The 20,525-nt window shown below is 34.5% G+C and overlaps 1 protein-coding gene across 4 annotated transcripts in view; it reads right to left on the minus strand.

Moving 5' to 3' along the window:
* Nucleotides 1-20,525, minus strand: part of SEPT7 (septin 7) — a 109,517-nt gene that overhangs the window by 18,365 nt on the left and 70,627 nt on the right. For all 4 annotated transcript variants that reach the window (XM_021712007.1, XM_021712008.1, XM_021712009.1 and 1 more), the window contains 6 exons: nucleotides 14,742-14,842; nucleotides 13,380-13,514; nucleotides 7,120-7,237; nucleotides 3,884-3,976; nucleotides 2,451-2,547; nucleotides 279-330 (listed from right to left, as the gene is read on the minus strand). In XM_021712007.1, coding sequence (XP_021567682.1) covers nucleotides 279-330; nucleotides 2,451-2,547; nucleotides 3,884-3,976; nucleotides 7,120-7,237; nucleotides 13,380-13,514; nucleotides 14,742-14,842 — 596 coding nt within the window. The remainder of the gene's footprint in view (nucleotides 1-278; nucleotides 331-2,450; nucleotides 2,548-3,883; nucleotides 3,977-7,119; nucleotides 7,238-13,379; nucleotides 13,515-14,741; nucleotides 14,843-20,525) is intronic.

Below are 20,525 nucleotides of genomic sequence, written 5' to 3' on the forward strand. Positions count from 1 at the left end.
ATTTACCCACACTTTTCAGTTATTTCAGTATTAAACCTCAACACAAAGACTAATTTTCCTGCGTATCCCTAGTCACACAAATTATTTTGTGTTTTTGCTAATGATTTCAAAACCTTGTAGAAAGAATCTAACTTGTCTATGTGCTGTGCTTACCTTGCTGCTAGAATGAAGATATCAAATTATCTACATTTACAGAAGGCAAAAAGTACATCTGCCCTACTCTAACTTTAGAGAAATAAAAACCTTATGTTATTTTCATCATTGCTTGCGCTACTTACCTTATCAACATATTTCTTAGAATTGTAAAATCACAATGTTCACCATTTTCAACTGTAAGAAAAAAAAGACCACAAATATAATTTCCACTAAACCTAGTTGTTTTTAAAAAAGAGTTCACAGGAACTTGGGGGGGGGGGGGTGTTGGGTAGAAACAACAAGATAATGCAAAACAGCTTAAATCAATTTTTATTGTGATTTAATACTAACATAGTACTCTTTGTGGGCATGACAGCTAAATGTACTGTATATTACTGTATTGCAGTTTAGTCCTCAGAAATAGATATGTAAACCTAATAAATGAGCTTCCTAAAACAACTTTGGAATTCTGAAAAGGGAAATCATGTATTTTCTCATTATTGGTGGAAAATATCTTTATTCTATAATATTTTTTAAAATTTAGTGGTAAGAAGTGAGGGAAGAATCACTTTAGAGAAAAACCTCCTTGAAATCACCAAAAAGAAAAAGTGAGTTCAAAACTTTAAGGTTCGTTATTTAAAAAAAAAAAATTTATCACTGATAGGAATATTACTTGCAGGTTGGGGAGGAGAATACAAACCAGAAATGCACAAGGCAATTTCTTCAGTGCATATTGCTAAGGGATATATAAGTTCTAAAAGCCTCAGTTTAGCAACTGAATGTTGTCTGGGTATGACAGAGAACTGGGAACAAGGTACAGTATCACTGGTGGAGAAAATCACTGATAAGGCCAATAACTTGGAGCAATACCCTAAAAATTAAAAAATTGTTCAAAATAAGCCAGACACCAAGTGGTGTGTCTCTTTAGTCTTCCTGGGAAGCTGAGGTGGGAGGACTGCTTGAGCTCAAGAGTTTGAAATCAGTCTGGGAAACATAGCAAGACTCTGTCTCTTAAAAAAAAAAAAAGAACAGTTCAAAATAATACCAACAAATAGATAAAACAATCATGATTCAATCTTGGTTTCAACTTACTATACTATAAAAGATTAAGTATCAAATTAAATCAATATAATAAAACACAAATTTGAGGAAACACTTCTACTACTGAGAGAACTTCGGGGGTTCTTGGTGTTATAACTATGGTTCAACCAGTATTTGCAACTTCTTGCAAAACTAGTAAAGAGGATTCCTCTCTCTCTCTGTCTTTTTTTTTTTTTTTTGAATTGGGGTCTCATTCTGTCACCCAGGCTGGAGTGCAGTGGCATGATCATGGTTTACTGCAACCTTAACATCCTGGCAATCAGTCTTCCCACCTCAGCCTCCTGAGTACCGAGTAGCTGAGAGTATAGGCGTATGTCATCACGCCCAGAAATTTTTTTTTATTTTTTATCGAGTTGAGGTCTCACTATGTTGCCTTGGCTGGTCTCAAACTCCTGGGCAAGAGCAATCCTTCCGCCTCAAGCTCCCAAAGTGCTAGGATTATAGGCGTGAGCCATCACGCCTGGCCCAAGAGGATCTCTTAATAAAACTTTTTCACTCTAAAGATGTGATATCAAAAAATGTAACTTTTGCCCTGAGGAAAGGAGACTGTGAATGTTTAATCCTGGTTTAAAATGTTTTCAATCATTTTTGAGGGTCCCTGATCTATCTGAGACTCAGATGGAAGTGACTGGCCCTCTCTCTAAGAAGTTCAATTCCAAAAGGTTCATTAGATCCCTCTAGAAGCAAACTTTAAGACCCAAGTAAAGAACCTTATATTTTAAATACATTTTCAAAATAGAGAAACAGAAATAGACTTGATGATAAGGTGGGAGTGGGAGGGTGTGACAGGTTGAGTATCTTCTATTAGAAATGCTCAGAACCAGAAAATTTAGATTTTGGGGGGATTTTAAAATATCTGCATTATACTTGTTGGCTGAGCATCCTTAATCCAAAAATCCAAGATCAAAATGCTCCAATGAGCATTTCCTTTGAGTACCATGATGGTGCTCAAGAAGTTTCAGATTTTGGAGCATTTTGAATTCTGGATTTTCTGATTAGAGATGCTCACTTGCCTGACTTAGCAGGACACAAGGTGTAAAAAATAGGGATATCCTTATGAGGAATATGAGACTAAAAGAAACTGAAATCAGAACTATTCTTGAAGATCTAGAATATATCAATGCAATATGCATATTATACTACCTATTATAAATACAAATTTTTGATCACATTTGTGAGATCTCACAGAAAGTCACTCACTGAAGAAACCTTACCTTCAGCAACACCCCAAGGATACTGCCTTCCTCTGACCCTTTTGCCATTAACTTCAATGATAGTATTACTACCTACCACAGCAAGAGGTAAACGGTCCTATAAAACAAAGCATTCTTGTTCAAATACATCTCTGTAGTCCTCACAAACTCAAAAATAAAGTTACATTACTCAACAGATTAAGCAAAAAATTTTTAAAAACTACTTTGAAAGTTTCTGAATTCGCTTGTATAGGCCATTTAAACAAATATCTAGTAAACTCCCAATATGTGGTATTACCACCAAGGTAAACAATAAATAAAATTGTATTTCCTCTTTAAAGTTAAGAATATTAAGGCATATACTAGTCAAATTATTTGCTAAAAATTACTTCAAAAAGCTGTCCTATACTGGAGTAAGGAGAGTAGAAAACATATTGGCAATTAGAGGAAACGAGGTTTGTGTCTAGCTTGCCTATCTAATCACAAACCAACTCTAAAAATACCAGAAGAAGGGAATAGTCTATTTGCTAAGCTTTAACTTTGGAACTTCACATCCAGGTGATCAGATCTGCATTCACCCATACTAATTCAGAGTATAATCTTTGACAATTCTGTGACTCCCAGAAATATAAAATTAGCTATTCTATAAAACCTCAGAAATTTTTCATTAGTCAGCTATTAAATGTTTCATCACTCCAAAATATTTACCTATGTAACGCCATTATTCAGTACACCATTTTTAGGTCCAGGATACTTGTGAAGCCATGATAAATTAAAACACAAAACTATGTTGGTGTGGACTTTTGGTTAGCTTTTATTATTTTTAACTGATATATAATAATTGTACACATTTATGGGGTACAGTATGATAGTCTGCTACCTGTATAAAATGTGTAATAATCAAACCAGAGTAACCAGCATATCTATCATCTTAAACTTGGATCATTTCTTTGTGTTGGGAATATTCAAAATCCTCTTCTAGCTATTTGAAAATATAGAATAAATTATTGTTAACTATAGACACCCTACAGTGCTACAGAACACTAGCACTTATTTCTCCTATCTAGCTATAATTTTGGCTAGCTTTTAAAAAAGGACAAAATAAATACATTTTTGTCTGACTCAAAACAAAGATTAAAGCATAACAGAATGAATCCTCTCCCTTCTTACTCTTTGTTTGCTAAGGGGGGAAAATTACCTAATATGAAGTCAGTTAACCAAAAGGCATATGAGATAAGAATTGCTCTTTCATACAATGCCTTATTATATATATATATATATATGTATTAGCTAATCAACAGTTAACTGTAAAGTTGAATTCAACACTAAATCTCTCTAGGCATTTTATAAGCCAACTACTTAAATGATTGATATTTTTTGGTCTTTCCTGTGGATATTACAATACACTTTTGGGGCTCTAAATCATTTAACTGTATGTATAGGGATGAACTTACCTTTATCTTTTTAACAAGCTTATTTTCTTCTTCATCATCTGTTTCTGGAAATTCATATATTTTAATTTTATGTTCTTGAATTTCTTTCATTATCTAAAATGGAAGAAGAAGTCAGCAAAAGAGCACCACTATAATTTGTACATTAGCCTTATTTTTATTAAATGCTTCTTGGATTCCTATATGAGCCCTTAGTTCAATTCTTTACTGTTTTTCAATGATATAAATCTGCAATCTAAAAATCACAGTATTATTCTGGTCTTCATTTTTTTTAAACTATAAAGCTGATAGATAAACACTAAAATCCAATTACTTCAGAAGTGTTAAAGTCATATGGTTTATCATACTAAAGGAGTTCCAAAAGTGATGTAAAATTCAAGAGGGGGATTTCTTTTTTTAAGTTGATTTCTACAGTAATGGCTTTAGGTCATTTCTTTACAATGACTGAGATTCTTTCTCTAGATATAACTCACCAACTGTCTTACCCAGTTGTATTAACAGTGCTTAAACTCGCCTAAAATTTTAGGTGAATCTGGTAGGAGTAAGTAAAACTAAGGACACTTATCTCATAAAAATATCCTTGCATGCACATGCACATACACACAAATCAAGGAACAATGGAGTAGGCTAGCACAAAGGGAGAAAACACACCCTAGAAATTAAGAAGCTCAAGAATTAATAAGGTGAATGCAGAAAACTGAAGAAGACAACTTATTAATAACATCAGACATGACCTAGTTCAAATTAAATTACCTTGTCCTAAATCGCTCCAAATTCTAAACAGAATACAGACATCCAAATAATTTTCAACTACCTACACTATATAAGCCCATAACAAACCAATGGCTAATATACCCAAAACTAGCTTCTCTGCCTTTATTTTAGTGCCATTCTCAATGGCAAGGGTCCCCAGCAGTAGAGTAAAGGGATCCTAAACAAAATGTGTTACATGATTACTATATTAGATGGAAATAAATAGGAGTAAAAATTGCCATGAGAAAAAAATAGGACCATACATTTTTTTATAATGAGAATATGTACCTATACAGAAAACAAAAAACAAAAAACAATTACGTGACAAATACATGATGAAGAGAAAAATAAACAACTGTAGCTAGGTCGAAAAGCAGTGGTTCTTAGTTAGAAGTTGTATATTAAAATGATCTGAGTATAACCACTAGATAGTGACCAATTTGGAAGTAGAGATCATTATGTATTCATCTTTTTTATCTCTAAGTTATTAGTAAAAATCCAACTCAAGATACACAAGAGGGGAGAAATGTATCCTATGATTAATATTTTAAATTTAGAAATAGTACATTACAAAATAAAAATGGAGTAAATTAATGTAAAAAATATACAATAAAAATAATGTACTCAAACATTCTCAAAACACATGGAATTAGCACAACTTCAAAGCAAATTTCAATAGTTTTTTGTAACAGTTTTCAAAGTATTCTAAAATTCATATTGAAAAAGGTGTGTCTGGGCACAGTGGCTCACGCCTACAATCCCAGCACTTTGGGAGGCCAAGGTGAGAGGACTGCTTGAGCCCACGGTTTGAGACCAGCCTGATCAACTTGGTGAGACCTCATCTTTACAAATCAAGAAAAATTAGGCGGGTATGGTGGTGCATGCCTGTAGTTCCAGCTACCTGGAAGGCTGAGGCAGAAGGATCGCCTGAGCCCAGCAGGTTGAGGCTGTCGTGGCCATGAGCGTGCCACTGCACTCCAGCCCGGACAACAGAATGAGACTATGACTCCACTAAAAAAAAAAAAACAAAAAAGGTGAAAGAACAAAGTATTTGCTACAAAGAAGACTATAAGGACAGTAAGAGATAATTAATTATAACATCTATTTTATAATATTATACAAAGTTGTTGTGATTTATACAATACAGCAAAGGCTGAAAAAAAAATAGATTACTAGAATATAAGGTTCCAGAAATTGACCCTACATTTCATAAAATGTAATATATAAAAAACCCAAACACAACGAAATGAGAAAAATGACATTATTTAACTCAATATTATTGAGACAACTGGAAATGAGTTTAGAAAAACAGCTTAGTGGTCTCCCATCTAGCCCAGTCATATGGCATTAGATTTTTAATCTCAAAGTTGTAGGTTTAAAAAATAGCTTAAACGACACACACACACACACACACACACACACACACACACACACACACACACACCCCATAAAGTACGATGGAAACAATATCAGGATATAAGGAGTAAAAGAGAAAAAAGAAAATATACTTGTGAAAATGAGAGGTCTAAATACCTAGAATTAAAAAAAAACACATTCAATACATACAGGCAAGACCAAGTACTACACTGCTCAAAAAGGCTCAGCCTGTAATCCCGCACCTTTGGGAGGCTGAGGTGAGTGGATTGCCTGAGCCTGCGGGTTCGAGACCCGCCTGGGCAGCGAGACCTCATCTCTACAATAAATCAAAAAATCAGCCGGGCGTGGTAGCGCATGCCTGTAATTCCGGCTACTCGGAAGGCTGAGGCGGAAGGATCACCGGAGCCCAGCAGGCGAGGGTGCGGTGGCTGGGAACGGCCACTGCACTCCAGTCTGGGCGACAGAGTGAGACTCCAACTCAAAACAAAAAAAAACAAAAAAAAAGCCAAAGGACTTGAACAGTATGTTAGCAAAAGGTAAAAAACAAAACAAAATCCTGCTTTTAAAAATGTTCGACCTTTCTGGAAAATAAAAGCTAAATAACTATTAAGTACCACTTCAATCCAAAAATGTTTTTAAAATAAAAATAACAAATGATGCTAGCAAAGTTATAGTGGAACAGATGTACCTGGTATAAGAGGAACTTAATTGTTTTATTGGGAAAGCACCATGACAAAATGAGGCAGGGTGGGGAGGTGGTGGATGGATAAAGAGGCATAAAAATAATCATACCCTTTGAAAGAATAATCCTCTTGCTGGGGATTCATTTGAAGAAAATAATTCTAAAGGTTGTGGGGAGAAGTGGTATTGAGGGGGAGGGATTAAGAAAACACAACAGTTGTACTTTAAAACTGACAAAAGATAAGAGCTTGATATGGATAAGAGCTTTGAGGAGAAAACTGAGGTAGATTATTTTCAACAGTTATTTTTAATACAGTATAAATGAAAATACAGTAAAGCTGGAAGTGAAATGGACTGCAACACATTATACTAAAAATAGTAAATAATGAGAATGATATGAGAAACCTAAGTTAACTCATTCTGCTCACCTGTTTTTTAAACTGTTGGCATTCCTCTGGTGTGAGCGTGTCTGCTTTGGCAATAAGTGGGATGATATTCACTTTTTCATGCAAACGCTTCATAAACTCAATATCCAATGGTTTAAGTCTGAAATACATAATATTTAATATTACAAAATTGAGTAATTTGGAGAAACATATTTTTCAAATCCCAATGCTAAATTAAATACAATAGAACTACTTTACTTATCAGAAACACTCTTAAGATGTACTGAACCAGCAACAGTTAGGTAGAACAGGACTTTAAGAAGCCCTGGAATGGTTAAGAAAGCTTTGATTCTTGCCCTTTAACACTCTGGTCATAGGGTTTTGGCCCTAAAAAGGGACTGGAAAACCAGAATGGCTCCTAATAGAATTTCCTAGAATCACCTCTATATGTATTACTCAAATTTTTTTTAGGGCATTGAAAAATTTGAAAATGGTAGTCCTCTTTCAACTCCACATTCTGTTCTTGCTATCATTATCTTTCTCAGACAAGATGCTCTTAAAACAATTTTCTTCAACATCCTTTTGTTCATTACAGTCTGGCTGCTGCCTCCACTTTGCATCTATACTTTCAAGAAGGTCACCAAGCACACTTCCACCTTGGTGCTTATTACTATTTATTCCCTTACAAGCTCTTCTTCTTGGGAAACATTTCAAAATCCCTTAAGAGGCACATTCTTCAGAATTCTCTCTTCTCTTCTTACTCTACAACAGATGTCAATTATCCTCAATGGGCCAATGACTTCCAAATCTTCATACCCAAATACCACTGTTAAGTTCCAGATTTGTATTTACATAGGAGATATGCTACATGGACGCTCCATGGGCTCCTTAAAATCAAAAGCTCTTCTGAACTCCATTTTCATGCTTCCTATTTCAGTCAATGGCACTATAATCTACTCAATTACTCAAGTATGGAACTCAGGAGTCCTCCCCTCCTTTAATCCTCTTCTAGAGATTCACCAAAACCCATTTCCATTACTTTAGTTCAGGTCACTAAGACCTCTGAACTGAATAACTACATAAGACCATCTGGTTTCCCCACAAACAATCCACACTACAGCTAGAGTGGACTTTCTAAATCTAAATCTAATTGAGTCATGCCCTGACTGAAAACGTTACTAAAGACCAGATTCCTTAGCCAGGGTGGCCTATTAGGCTTGTGAAGACAGATTCCCCAGCTGGTCTCATCTCTGCATTTCTGGCCTTTCTTTTGCCACCTCCTACTTCCAATGCACCAGCCTTTCTGAACTCCTCACAATTTCTTGAAAGCACCATACTTCAATCTCTGGCCACAGGCTACTAGCTTGCTTGAAACCCCCTCCACTCCCATCCCTCTTCTCCTTATCCTGGCTAACTCCTATTCATCCTTTGGGATCTGGCCTAAAATCCAATTTCCTCTGGGAAACCTTCTGTAACCTAAGACTAGACAACTTTCTAAGCGGTCACAGCACTTTATGTGCCGTATAGTAACTGCCTGCCTGTATGCAGATAGTTTCCAACTAATGATGATTCTGCTTACGATTTTGCAACTTTACGATGGTACCCAAGGAATATGCATTCAGTAGAAGCCCTATCATTCTGCTTTTCACTTTCAGTACAGTAGCCAATAAATTACCTGAGATATTCAACACTTTATTATAAAACAGGCTTTGTGTCAGATTTTGCCCAACTGTAGGCTAAGCTATAATGTTTGCTAGGCTAGGTATATTAAACATACTTTCAACTTACAATGGGTTTATATAACCCCATCACAAGTCAGGGAGCATCTATGTTTGCTTTTCTCATCTTCTAACTAAAATATTCTCCAGAGTGAGAGCCTTATCTCATTCATCTGTATCCTCAGCGCCTAGCATTGTATCTAACACTTGAGAAGATGTCCAAATATTTGGTGACAAAATAAGTAAGCTGCTTTGATGTTCCTTGTGTCCTTTACTAATTTTACATTGCAACCAAAGAAAGTACTCACATCTAGAATATACTGTGGACTAAAAACTAATGTTCCAAAAAATAAATGAAGATACTGAAAATATTCTGCAAAGAAGTAACATTCTAAAGTGGTATTCCTTAACTTTTATAAAACCATGAGAAAAATTAAAGGCCTCATTGAGTTTTAAATTTTATTGACAATAATTAAATTGATTCACTTTTTAAATATATATATATATATATATATATATATTTTTTTTTTTTTTTTTTTAATTGGTGGGATTGGGGCCTAAAGACTAATAAGGTATTTCTTTTTACTAACAGAATACTATAAACCTCATTGTAGTAGTGAGGCTGACAGGAGAAAGATAGAGATGAGAAGGAAGGAAAGCAAATATGGAGAATCACGATAGTTGCCTCCTGTTCTAAGCTCTCCTCATCTGGAATCCCTTGAAATTTGATATTGGCATTTTGAGAACAGGGAACACAATGGAAAAGAAAGTGTAGACAGAATAACACTATATTATCTGTAAACAGTGCACTTGCCTCACTAGTGCTAACTGAAAGAACCTATCCATTTTTTAATAAAATTTAAGTTTTGCTTCTTTTCATTAGTCATTACATACAACACTAAATAAAAATGCCATGGGCTATTTAATCACTCTCAGGTTTCTAAATTTTTATGGTTTAATTTCCAGTTTATACTCAGAACAAATTTAAATCGCCAGTGCCTCATTAAGCTACTATATGATAGGCTTACTACAAAAATCTAAGCCTGCTTAAACCTGGGACAGAAAAACAGAGGTCAGTTAATCTGAAACTTTAATAAATCTTAAAAGAACTTAATACATAATATTAAAATCCAATAAACAATATTTTACATTTAAGAGTAAAACAAAACATGTTGAATACTTATTGTAATATCTCAACTTTTAAAAATAAAGACAATTAAAAATAACTGTGACAAGGAAAGTGGGGAAGTTAACTACTTAAGCATAAAACAAAAACAAATCAAATAATACTAAACAGTTTAAAAATTAAACTTTAGGAGAAATGGCCAAACCGTGTAAACATCCTGATAAAATCCTTCTGTCCTCTTAATTGGTATACAAATTTCCAAAGTCTACCAAATGTCAACAACAGAAAATATTTGGTTCACATGTAGATAACATAGTGGTGGAAATTTTTCTTGTATATTAAGTTTTATATCAGTTCATTTTTCATCAGCTAATTTACTTTTTAAATCTTGTTTTTAAACAACAGAGTCCTTTATAGAGTTTCTAGAAGATAAATCCACATTAGAGGTAAGACTATTTAACCTCAACATCTATAGCATAATAAATGACTATAGAGCAAATTACAAATATTTACTTTTTATATGTATGTATTTCTAAGGGAAAAACCTTCCATATAAAACTCACTGAATGACATTAATTTTTTAAAGTGGTAGTAATACTAAAAGATAAAATATCGTTTAAATATTCAAGTTTCAGGGCAGTTTTTAATTTTAATAGCAATTACAAAACAGTGAACAACAAATGAAGCAGTAACAGCTGAAGTCATAAATTAGCCCTGCATCCAGTGACACTTGTAGAGTGTGGTAAGATTTTATCTGAAACTATACCACTGATCAATTTATAATTACTCTAAAAAACAGGATCCCTCTTTAAAGGGAATCAAAGGGCTACTCAGATGAGATAGAAAGAGCCTGAATCATTTACCAGACTGCATAGAATTTAAGTTTATACTGAGCAGAGGATTTAGAACTATATAAAATTCAGTGTCATAATCTTTCACATAATCCATAGAATCACTTAACCAATGGGGAAATCTTTACTCCATTCCTAAAAATAAATAAGCTAAGAAACTGTTCAAAGGTACATTTTTATACATAGGAAATGCAAATTTTATACTTCTACCTCTTGGGACAAACAAAACTAACCCAAAGTCACTACTCATTTTTTGACTCACATTAAAATTTTTCTTTAAAGAAACCTCGTACTTCCCATGCAATTTTAAGAAATAAAAATTTCCCCCAGGGGATGGGAGGAATGTGATTTCATGAGAATTACTGAAACTTGGAGAGAGTCCAAAAGATCTAAAATAATAAAATTGGTTATAAACTGACAAACTGTATTGACTTAACTGCAAATTAAGATTTCACTCTCCCGGCTTCCTGGAAAAAGCCCTAACAAGTTAAACCAGAGTGATTAAAAAAAAATACAAATTCAAGAAGCTACGCAAATATAGTATGCTGTATTTTGATTATTTTTGAACCTTTTAAATAGGTGTGTCAATTTAGTGATTTACATATGCAGACTTCAAAGAACACTGTAGAAGAATAGTAGGCAAAATAAATCTTTTCACCACTCCAATCTGACTACAAAAATGGTAAGTACATAACTAAAGATCTCTCCTAATTTAAGAAAGAGAATGATAATGGGCATCAGTGTGTGTTAAAAAAAAGATGAAGAGAGGGTCAGGCACGGTGGCTCAAGCCTGTAATCCCAGCACGCTGGGAGGCAGAGGCAAGAGAAAGATTGCCTGGGCTCAGGGGTTTGAGACCAGCCTGGGCAACTTGGTGAGACCTTGTCTCTACAATAAATCACAAAAATTAAGCTGGGCATGGTAGTGGGCACCTGTAGTTTCAGCTTTTTGAAAGGCTAAGGTGGAAGGCTGAGGAGGAAGGATCTCCTGAGCCCAGCAGGTGAGCCTGCAGTGGCGGTGAGCATGCACTACAGCCTAGGCAACAGAGTGAAACTCCAAATCAAAAAAAAAAAAAAGAAATGAAAAGGAAAAAAAAAAGATGAAGAGAGAAGTCAAAAATATAAGAGAAAGATAAGCTTATGAATGAACTGGCTTACAGTATACCAATTTGGGTGTTAGATGACTTAATGCTATTTGGTCTGATGCTACATCATACTCCATTTCATTTTGGTGGAGACAGAGCAACACTACAATTATCAGGTGGCTGAATTATGCTGAGTCATTTACCCAAAGATTGAAGAAGAGTAATTAGAAACATCTACAATTGACAATGACACATGTATCTATTCAAAATGACAGAGAAAATACAAAGAGCAAAAGAAGAAGAGTACAAGCTAATTACTAACAAACAAAACAATCGGATCAATGAATGTCTAGATACTGAGTTCTTAATTCCTAATAAGCAGAAGGTTAATATAGACAATATGATACCTAAACAATATGATGGTGATAGGTAAGGTGGAACAGAAGCCAAATAGACTTATTGAGGAAAGAAATGACACAAGAGAATATTGGCACTTAAGTGTTTTTGATAACTATCTCTATAAGACTTATAATAAATTACATATTTGAAGTTAATTATAATACGTCTAACTGTTATGGCTGTTTCTCTCCTTATTTAGTAGTTTAATTAGTGGCAAAAGCGGTCAAAATGAAAGCTAAATTTGCCACATTGAGACCTCAAATCAAGTTGGAAACACTGATTCCTTCTACGAAGCAGGTAAAATCCTTATGAATGAGGAACTGAGGAGTAAAAATCATAGTTAGCTTATCTAAGACTTAAAAAGGATTTTTCTTTTCTAAGACATTTATTCTACAGAGAATTTGATACTTAATATATATGAGGGGAGACCCAAAAAACCCTGAAATTATTTTTTGGAGGCGGGTTCCTTGTAAAAAGGCTTCCCCTGCTAGGTAAGTGTTCTAGAAACTCATTGGCATCAGTGTACCAGCTAGCGTTGTTGTGAAAGGCTGCATTTGGTTTCAGTAATTTTTTTTTTTTTTTTGAGATTCTTTCAGTGCATTTGCCCATTTCATGATGGGTGATTTATGAGCACACCTGCCCATATCATGTGGAGTGTTCACAGCAGTTTTTGACCAAAAACGGCATGACCTCACATGCCCTACCCTCCCTGTTCATCCAATCTTGCCCCAATTGATTTTTTTTTTTTGTTTCCCTGGGTGAAAAAACTCCTCAAGGGAAAATATTTTCATGATGTGGAAGAGGTGAAACAAAAAATGACAGAAGCACTAAAAAGTATAAATATTGACGAGTTCAAAATCTGTTTTGAACAGTGGGAAAAGTGTCTTGATAAGCATGTTGCAGCAAACGGAGAGTACTTTAAAATTGACTAAAGTTTAAACATGTAAGAATAAATACACAATTTTTTATAAATAAATTCCAGTTTTTTTGGGAGTCCCCTTTGTATATAACTGGTGTAGTTATATTATTCCATAGACTTAACGATTGCTAAAAATACTCACAAAGGAAACAGTAAACAGCAAAAAAAAAAAAAAAAAAAAGGTATGAGAAGCTTCAAGATACTGACCCATGTCCTGAAGGAGCAATGAAGTATAAACAACACTGAACCCTGTTATCAGGCATCTGACGTCTGTTCACTCGGGATTCTGCATTTAGGTAGTCTTCAAATTTACTATCAATGTAGTCGATAACAGGCTGCCAGCTATAAAATATATATTAAACAAAACAATTAAGTACAATTCTACATATGAATGAACTGATGACTGTTAAAAGATATTTTTTTTTGAGTTGGAGTCTCACTCTGTCACCTAGGCTGGAGGGCAGTGGCATACTTACAGCCAACCCAGTGTCGATCTCCTGGGCTCAGGCGATCCTTCCATCTCAGCCTTCCAAGTAGCTGGAACTACAGGCGTGCACTATTGTGCCTGGCTAATTTTTTTTTTTTTTTAATTGTAGAGATGAAGTCTCACCAAGTTGCCCAGGCTGTTTTCGAATCCGTGGCTTAGGCAATCCCTTTACCTCAGCCTCCCAAAGTGCTGGGATTATAGGCTTGAGCCACTGTACCTGGCCAATAATCAGTATTTTTAAATGGGCAAAACCCATCTACCTCTGAAAGACATTGCAAATCATTCTACACACTGATCCAAAAATAGGTGTAAGTCATGTTGAATAAATGTTGATTCATTATATTTTAAAACTTTCCAAATGAAAATAGTTTAGTGTAAAAACACAGCTAACTTATTAGTATGCTATTTGCACTGGTAAGTATATCAATGCTAACATAATTTACAATATGAAAACAATTACACTCACAGAGCTTTAATTTTCAAATGAAGAGATCACTTTAAACAATATAAAAACTTCATGATGAACTTAGGGGTGTTAAGAGTTGACAGAAAATGACCTCGAAACAATATGAAACTAAAAAAAATAAATTATTTATAAAACACTAAGATAATTAGTTCAGACTAAAACTTCAAGGTTGTTTTCTTCACTTTTGATTGACAGAAAAACTGAAGGTCTAAAAAAATCAGGTTTAAATTATGATGTGGTAGAAAATAATGTATACAAAAGGATAAAATTTTAGTATACTTCAGGAAGACAAAGGAGGAAAAAAAAGTATAGTACAGTAAAAAGTTTTAAAGTTTTTACAATAATGACAATTCTTTTATCTAGCTATGTTTCATAATTTGTCTCAAAAACAACTGTATGATAAGTATTATTCTCCATTTTATAGAAAAGGAAATCGGTTAAAAGAAGTTAAGGAACTTTATCAATTAAGTGGCAAATTGGTGTAACACAAGTCCTATCCATCGAAGTTCAGTGATCTCTGGTAACATGAAAAGTTTTAAAAATGTTAAGGAGAAAAAGTGTAACCACCAAAGTATCCCAAATGTACTAGAAAGCTGAAAGGAGAAGCCATTCTTACCAATTACTATTATCCACCGCATCCCCAAATCCTGGAGTATCAACTATTGTGAGTAGCAACTGAACACCACCTTCTTTGATTAAAACTTTGGATTGCTCCACCTGTAAGAGTCATTGGGGGCAGATATTAATATACACATTATTCCAGAGGTATCCTATAAGGGGTCAGAGAGAGAGACATTCAAATTTGTCAAAACCAATTGGGAAACTTTGCAAATTAAATCTACCAACTCCCATATTTTCTTCAGAATCAATGGTTGTGGGCACTGGAAGTCCCGGTTATTTGAAGAAAAGCACATACATAATTGGCAAACTCATACTGGATTATGGTCATAATTGGTATAAAAAAAGGAAACAAGACCTGATAAAATAGCCACTAAAGTCTTGTAATACTTATATAACTTAAATGTGCATCTAATAACACAAATAAACAATGTGAGTGATTCAGTAATTCACAGAGTTCAAATGTGATTAATGAGATAAGCAAGTCTAATCTACCATTTATAATTTATAGTAAATGTCTACCTGGACTATTCTCCATCAAGTTTGGTCAAACCAATTACTTAAGTGAAGTTACTACCATTCCTAAATTTTTCTCAGCATGGCTGTAATTACCCTTGAGTTTATGTTATGGCTAAGATCCAATCCTTTTCTCAAATGTGATATTCCACATTCTGCTCAACATAATCAGTAAAAGTTCAGACAGCAAAAAAGAAAAAAGAAAAGGAAAAAGAAACAATGTATTCTGGTAGAATAAATCTTCAGTTATGGTCAGAATTTTTTAAAATGTTGTTTGAGAAAGGATATTGAACTTAACAATAACAACAGTTCCTAGCACAGTTTAAGATATTCTGTAACCTCAAGCTCTGTATCAGAAGATATATATCTTACAGCCTGGGCCTATGCTGCTGCTAAATGCAAACTATCAGTTTTCAGGAGCCCAAGATAAAAAAAAAAAAGCACTGATTCAAATAGAAAAGGGAAATGATTGGCCACAGAAAAAGTTAGGTTTTCACTCAATATACATTTATATCAAGTGCTTATTAAGAACAGAGGCTCCAGATATGCTGATAAACTAACTTAAGAGGCAAGAATTATACTCCAACTTTGAGTTTTAAACACATAATATGGCATAAATTCATTACTACTACTTAAGGGGAAAATGTGATCATGGGCACTTTAAAAGCAGCTTTCATTTTTTGGGGGGGGACAAAAAGGAAAAGCTTGTTATACCTTGAGAAAATCGTTCTATTTCCCTTTGGCATGTTTCATAGATCCTGGCTAATGAAGAGACTGTGACAATGAGCAAGAAAGTCTGCAGCAACACTGTCTAATAGCACTTTCTGTGATGACAGAATTGTTCTGAAGCTGCACTGTCCGATATGATAGTCACTTGCCCATATGACTATTTAGCCCTTGAAATGTGACTCGTGCAAATGAGGAGCTGAAAGTTTAATTTTATTTAATTTGAATGAACTTAAATAGTCACATGTGGCTAGTGACTACTAAAATGAACAGTGCAGATTTATAGCAATCAAGAGTTTTTTGTTAATAGTTTTATTGTCAAGAACAAAACTTATTAAAACCTAAAAAAAACTGTCTGAGACTTGAACATGCATGTCTACTGGGGACTTCTCTTATACAAAAAAGATACTAAAGTCTTATCTTTTAGATCAATGATCTTCAAACTGCTTTGATCATGCTATAAACTCTCAGTGAAATTTTCGAGCACCCCAAATATATTTATTTACCAACTATATGCTACTAACAATCAGAATATTAAATATTATTATGAACTAATTTCTCTGTAGATTAAAAGAGTAAAAACATTAATAAATAAGAGTTGGATGCACATCATTCGGGAGATCACTGTTATGTTATATACCACATAACTAACACAGACAGTCTGATATCAGGTTACCCTAATAGTAGGAGGGAGGCAAATAACTCAGATTCATCAGTGTAATATCATCAGAACTAAAAAAAAAATTTTAAAGATATCATCTCAGCTGGCTTGAGAAGTTCACATTTTATTTATATGATGGTTCTTTAGTCAAAGAACAGTAAGGTCAAATCTAACATCTCAATACATCTTGAATTCACTCCCATCTCCTTCATAAAAACAGGTCATTTATTTATGACAATTGTCACTGAAGCAGAAATATCCAAAGTAATCATGCCACCCCTTTACCTACTAATTATTTTAAATGACATAGTACTGTACAATATACTAGAAACTGATACAAAAGTATAATTGTTCTACATTAGTCACCTCCCAATTTTACTTCAAACTATTTCTGGTCCCCGTACTACTAAACAAAGTCCCTCTACCTTTAGCAATATGCTATACACCAATCACATGCTTTAAACTTAGCTTAGATTTTAAGATATTTCCCTGTTTAAAAATCTATCAGTTCAACAATTTAATTACTTACTGGCTTGATAAGAAAAATGAAGATTTGCATTTTATGAACTTTAAAGAGTCTGTTTATAAAGCTTCTTTTCTTGTATGGCCTATGAAATTCTGTGTATCCATACATGGTCAAATACAAAGTCAGCAACATATGGAAGCGATCCAGAAAACATAACTGTAAACTAGTGCCATTCACAGAATCCAACTGTATCCTATCATCTGGTTTTGCATGTATCCTCATGGGATTCATGGAAAACAAATGAGTTCAAATTCAGGAATTTCAAACTTTTCTTAACAAATCTATTTCAAATGGCTACTTTCCCATGCACTTTCCTTAAGCAGGTCACATCAGCATATTTTATGGCATCACTCAGAGTTCTCTAAGATTAAATATATAATTTAATAACAAAGGAATGAATCAAGGGTATTTCTCCCTGAAAAATATATAATAACTAAAACCCATTATATTGTTTACGTATAATTAATTTATTGAGGCCTCTTTTGGCTTCTAAGATTCCAGAAATCCAATGTACTTGTTTTCTAGTACTGAGTTTTCAGTTTTTCAATCTGAGAGAAAAAGTCAAACCTTCAACATTTATTATACAGCTTCATAACCAGAAGACTGCTAAATACACTAACTTGTTCTAACCTAACGTTTATGAACCATTTATTAAGGCAGATACAAAATATTTAATTAAGTACATAAACTATTGAAGAAAGTGTTAAAATCTTCTGTTAAGAGCTTACCTCTATCTACACTTCCTCAAGAAGTAGCATTCCAGCCAAAATTCTGAAAAGACTTGAACAGCCCAAGATATTCCATTCAGCTCAAACATCGGAACTATTTTGATTAGTCAATGTTTGTCAAAAGACAAACACGATTGTAAATGCTTCATCATGTTCCACAAGAAAATGAAATGACCAACAGTAGAGTAGTTATGCCTGAAAACTACTTCCTTCTTATCAAGACCAAGAACAACTTTAAGAAAGTTGATATAAAATTTCTAATTTTGCCTTCTACTCGAAACTATTCTATCCCTCCTATTCCTGGTCTCCTTACACTGAAACCTCAAATCCCTCACCCCTTTCATTTTCTATTAGCAACTTCCTTCCCCAAATCTTAATTTCTCTCCCTTTCCAACTTAGAACTCATTCTGGATTCATCCATCTTTCTTTTCCTACACCATAAAATTCATGACCTTCAATCTCAACAGGAATTTTCCTTCTGTCTAATATTCCTCTTACATGCCCCTTAGTCTCATGCCTCTCCCATTTCCATTACGGCTATTCCCAAACCCTCTATTCTACCAAGTCTGCCACCATGCTCAACAAAGAACCTCCCATCTCCACTTAAGATGAGAGCGTTTCCAACTTGTCTGAATCAGCACTGTGCCTTTTTTACTGCATGAAATAGACGCTCTTTCTTCGTAAAGCTAATTTCTCAATCTATGCCGGGGTTCTGATTTATTTCCATCTTAGAGTCATCTTGACAATTGTTTATGCTATTCCACCCGTATCTTCAATCTCTCATTTCTTAGGGACTGACTCGCCACATATAACCAGTCTCAAGTCCCTTTTGGAAAAACCACTCTCTCAGTCCTCCACACTCACCTCTGGGAATTCCCTCTTATCCCATCCTCACAGCTATCATCCAGTTTCACTGCCTCACTTAAACCACTCACTTCTCAACCCAGTGCCATCTTGTCCTTCATTCTACTATTTCATTAAAAGATATTTTACCTCTATGGCAAGGTCACCTCTATGGCACCTAACCAGTACTGTTTTCACTAAATCATAATTGTTTGTTTGTATTTTTCACATGATTGTGAGAACTTTGACTATGTCCATCATCACTATAATCCCCAAACTTGGTATAAGACAATCATTCAAATGCATTATATGAATATTCAGTTCAAAGCACTATTAAAATTGGACCAGTACAGGAGAGTTTCCTAATTGTGCTCTGCAGAAAATTTTTCAAGGAGTCTGTTTATAACGTATGCTATCTTAGGGACAGGATCTACTGTTTTTACCTTTTCTTACCTTCAAAATTTTTGAACCCACTTAATCTACAATAGCGGTTTATAAAACTTCCCCAGCCAAGAAAAAGTTCAAAGGGTACCAATATAAAATTACCAACTAAGAACTTAAAAAAAAAAATCTAGCACTGTCATTACACAAAAATATCTTAATAGAATACTGTATGAGAAAATTAAAATGAACTTAATCTCAGAATAAAGGAGTTTTTCCCAAGAAGGGACAGATGATAACCTTTCAGTGACAGAAAATGATCTTAAAATTTTCTTAAGCCAAAACAATATTGCAAAAAAAAGTAAAATTAAAATGTTTAATATGCAACAAAATTATAAAATATGATGTAATTGTTCCGTACATACAACATTGTACATAATATTTTTGCTTAAAATTGTTAACCTAGGGAGCTAGACTTGAGATTGGAACACGAAGTGGAGCTCAAATGTCAAATTTTGCTCTCACTTCATTTTAATCGGCCTACTGAAAAAAATATATGAATGAAGACAGAAGTAATACAGCACTATTTCATTTCATTTCTGAAAGAACTAAGGAAAAAGATTTCCCTCTTCGACTTTCTCCCCTGCAGGGACAGAATAAAATCAGTTTGCACCAGGGCAGGAACACCAAAGAACAGTGGTTCTTAAAGTGTAGTACCCAGACTGGTAATAATACATTCTGGGAACAGAAATGGAAATGCAAATTATTTTGGCCCTACCTCAAACCTACTAAATAGCAAACTTTTAATAAGAAATTCAGCAACCTGTGTTTTAATAAGACTCCCAGGTGATTGTGATGCGCACTAAAGTTTGAAGACCGTTGGTATAAAGAATTCCAATACTGGTGTGAGCTCACATTTGCAAACACACAGCCCAGGGTCCTAAGGCCCAAGATAGGAGGTTAAGAATCAATCTTAAAGAGTTTCTATCTAATACTGAAAACTTTACTTGAATCAGAACCACATACAGGAAGCTCAGAATCAACTATCTGTTCACTGTAAATAGCTTCCCCTTCCTTACAAGAGGGTGAATGTGTATCAATTTCTCCTTTAAGATACAAGTCTCTTTTTTTTTTTTGAGTTGGAGTCTCACTCTGACTCCCAGACTGGAGTGCAGTGGCTGCTTCCGGCCACCGCAGCCTCGCCTGCTGGGCTCCGGCGATCCTTCTGCCTCAGCCTTCCGAGTAGCCAGAATTACAGGCACGCGCTACCACGCCTGGCTGAATTTTTGATTTATTGTAGAGATGAGATCTCGCTGCCCAGGTGGGTCTCAAACCCACAGGCTCAGGCAATCCACTCACCTCAGCCTCCCAAAGGCACGGGATTACAGGCTGATCCTCTGA

This window comes from Carlito syrichta, unplaced genomic scaffold (assembly GCF_000164805.1).
Source record: "Carlito syrichta isolate Samal-C Ts95f unplaced genomic scaffold, Tarsius_syrichta-2.0.1 Scaffold303008, whole genome shotgun sequence".
In the NCBI taxonomy this organism is placed as follows: Eukaryota; Metazoa; Chordata; class Mammalia; order Primates; family Tarsiidae; genus Carlito; species Carlito syrichta.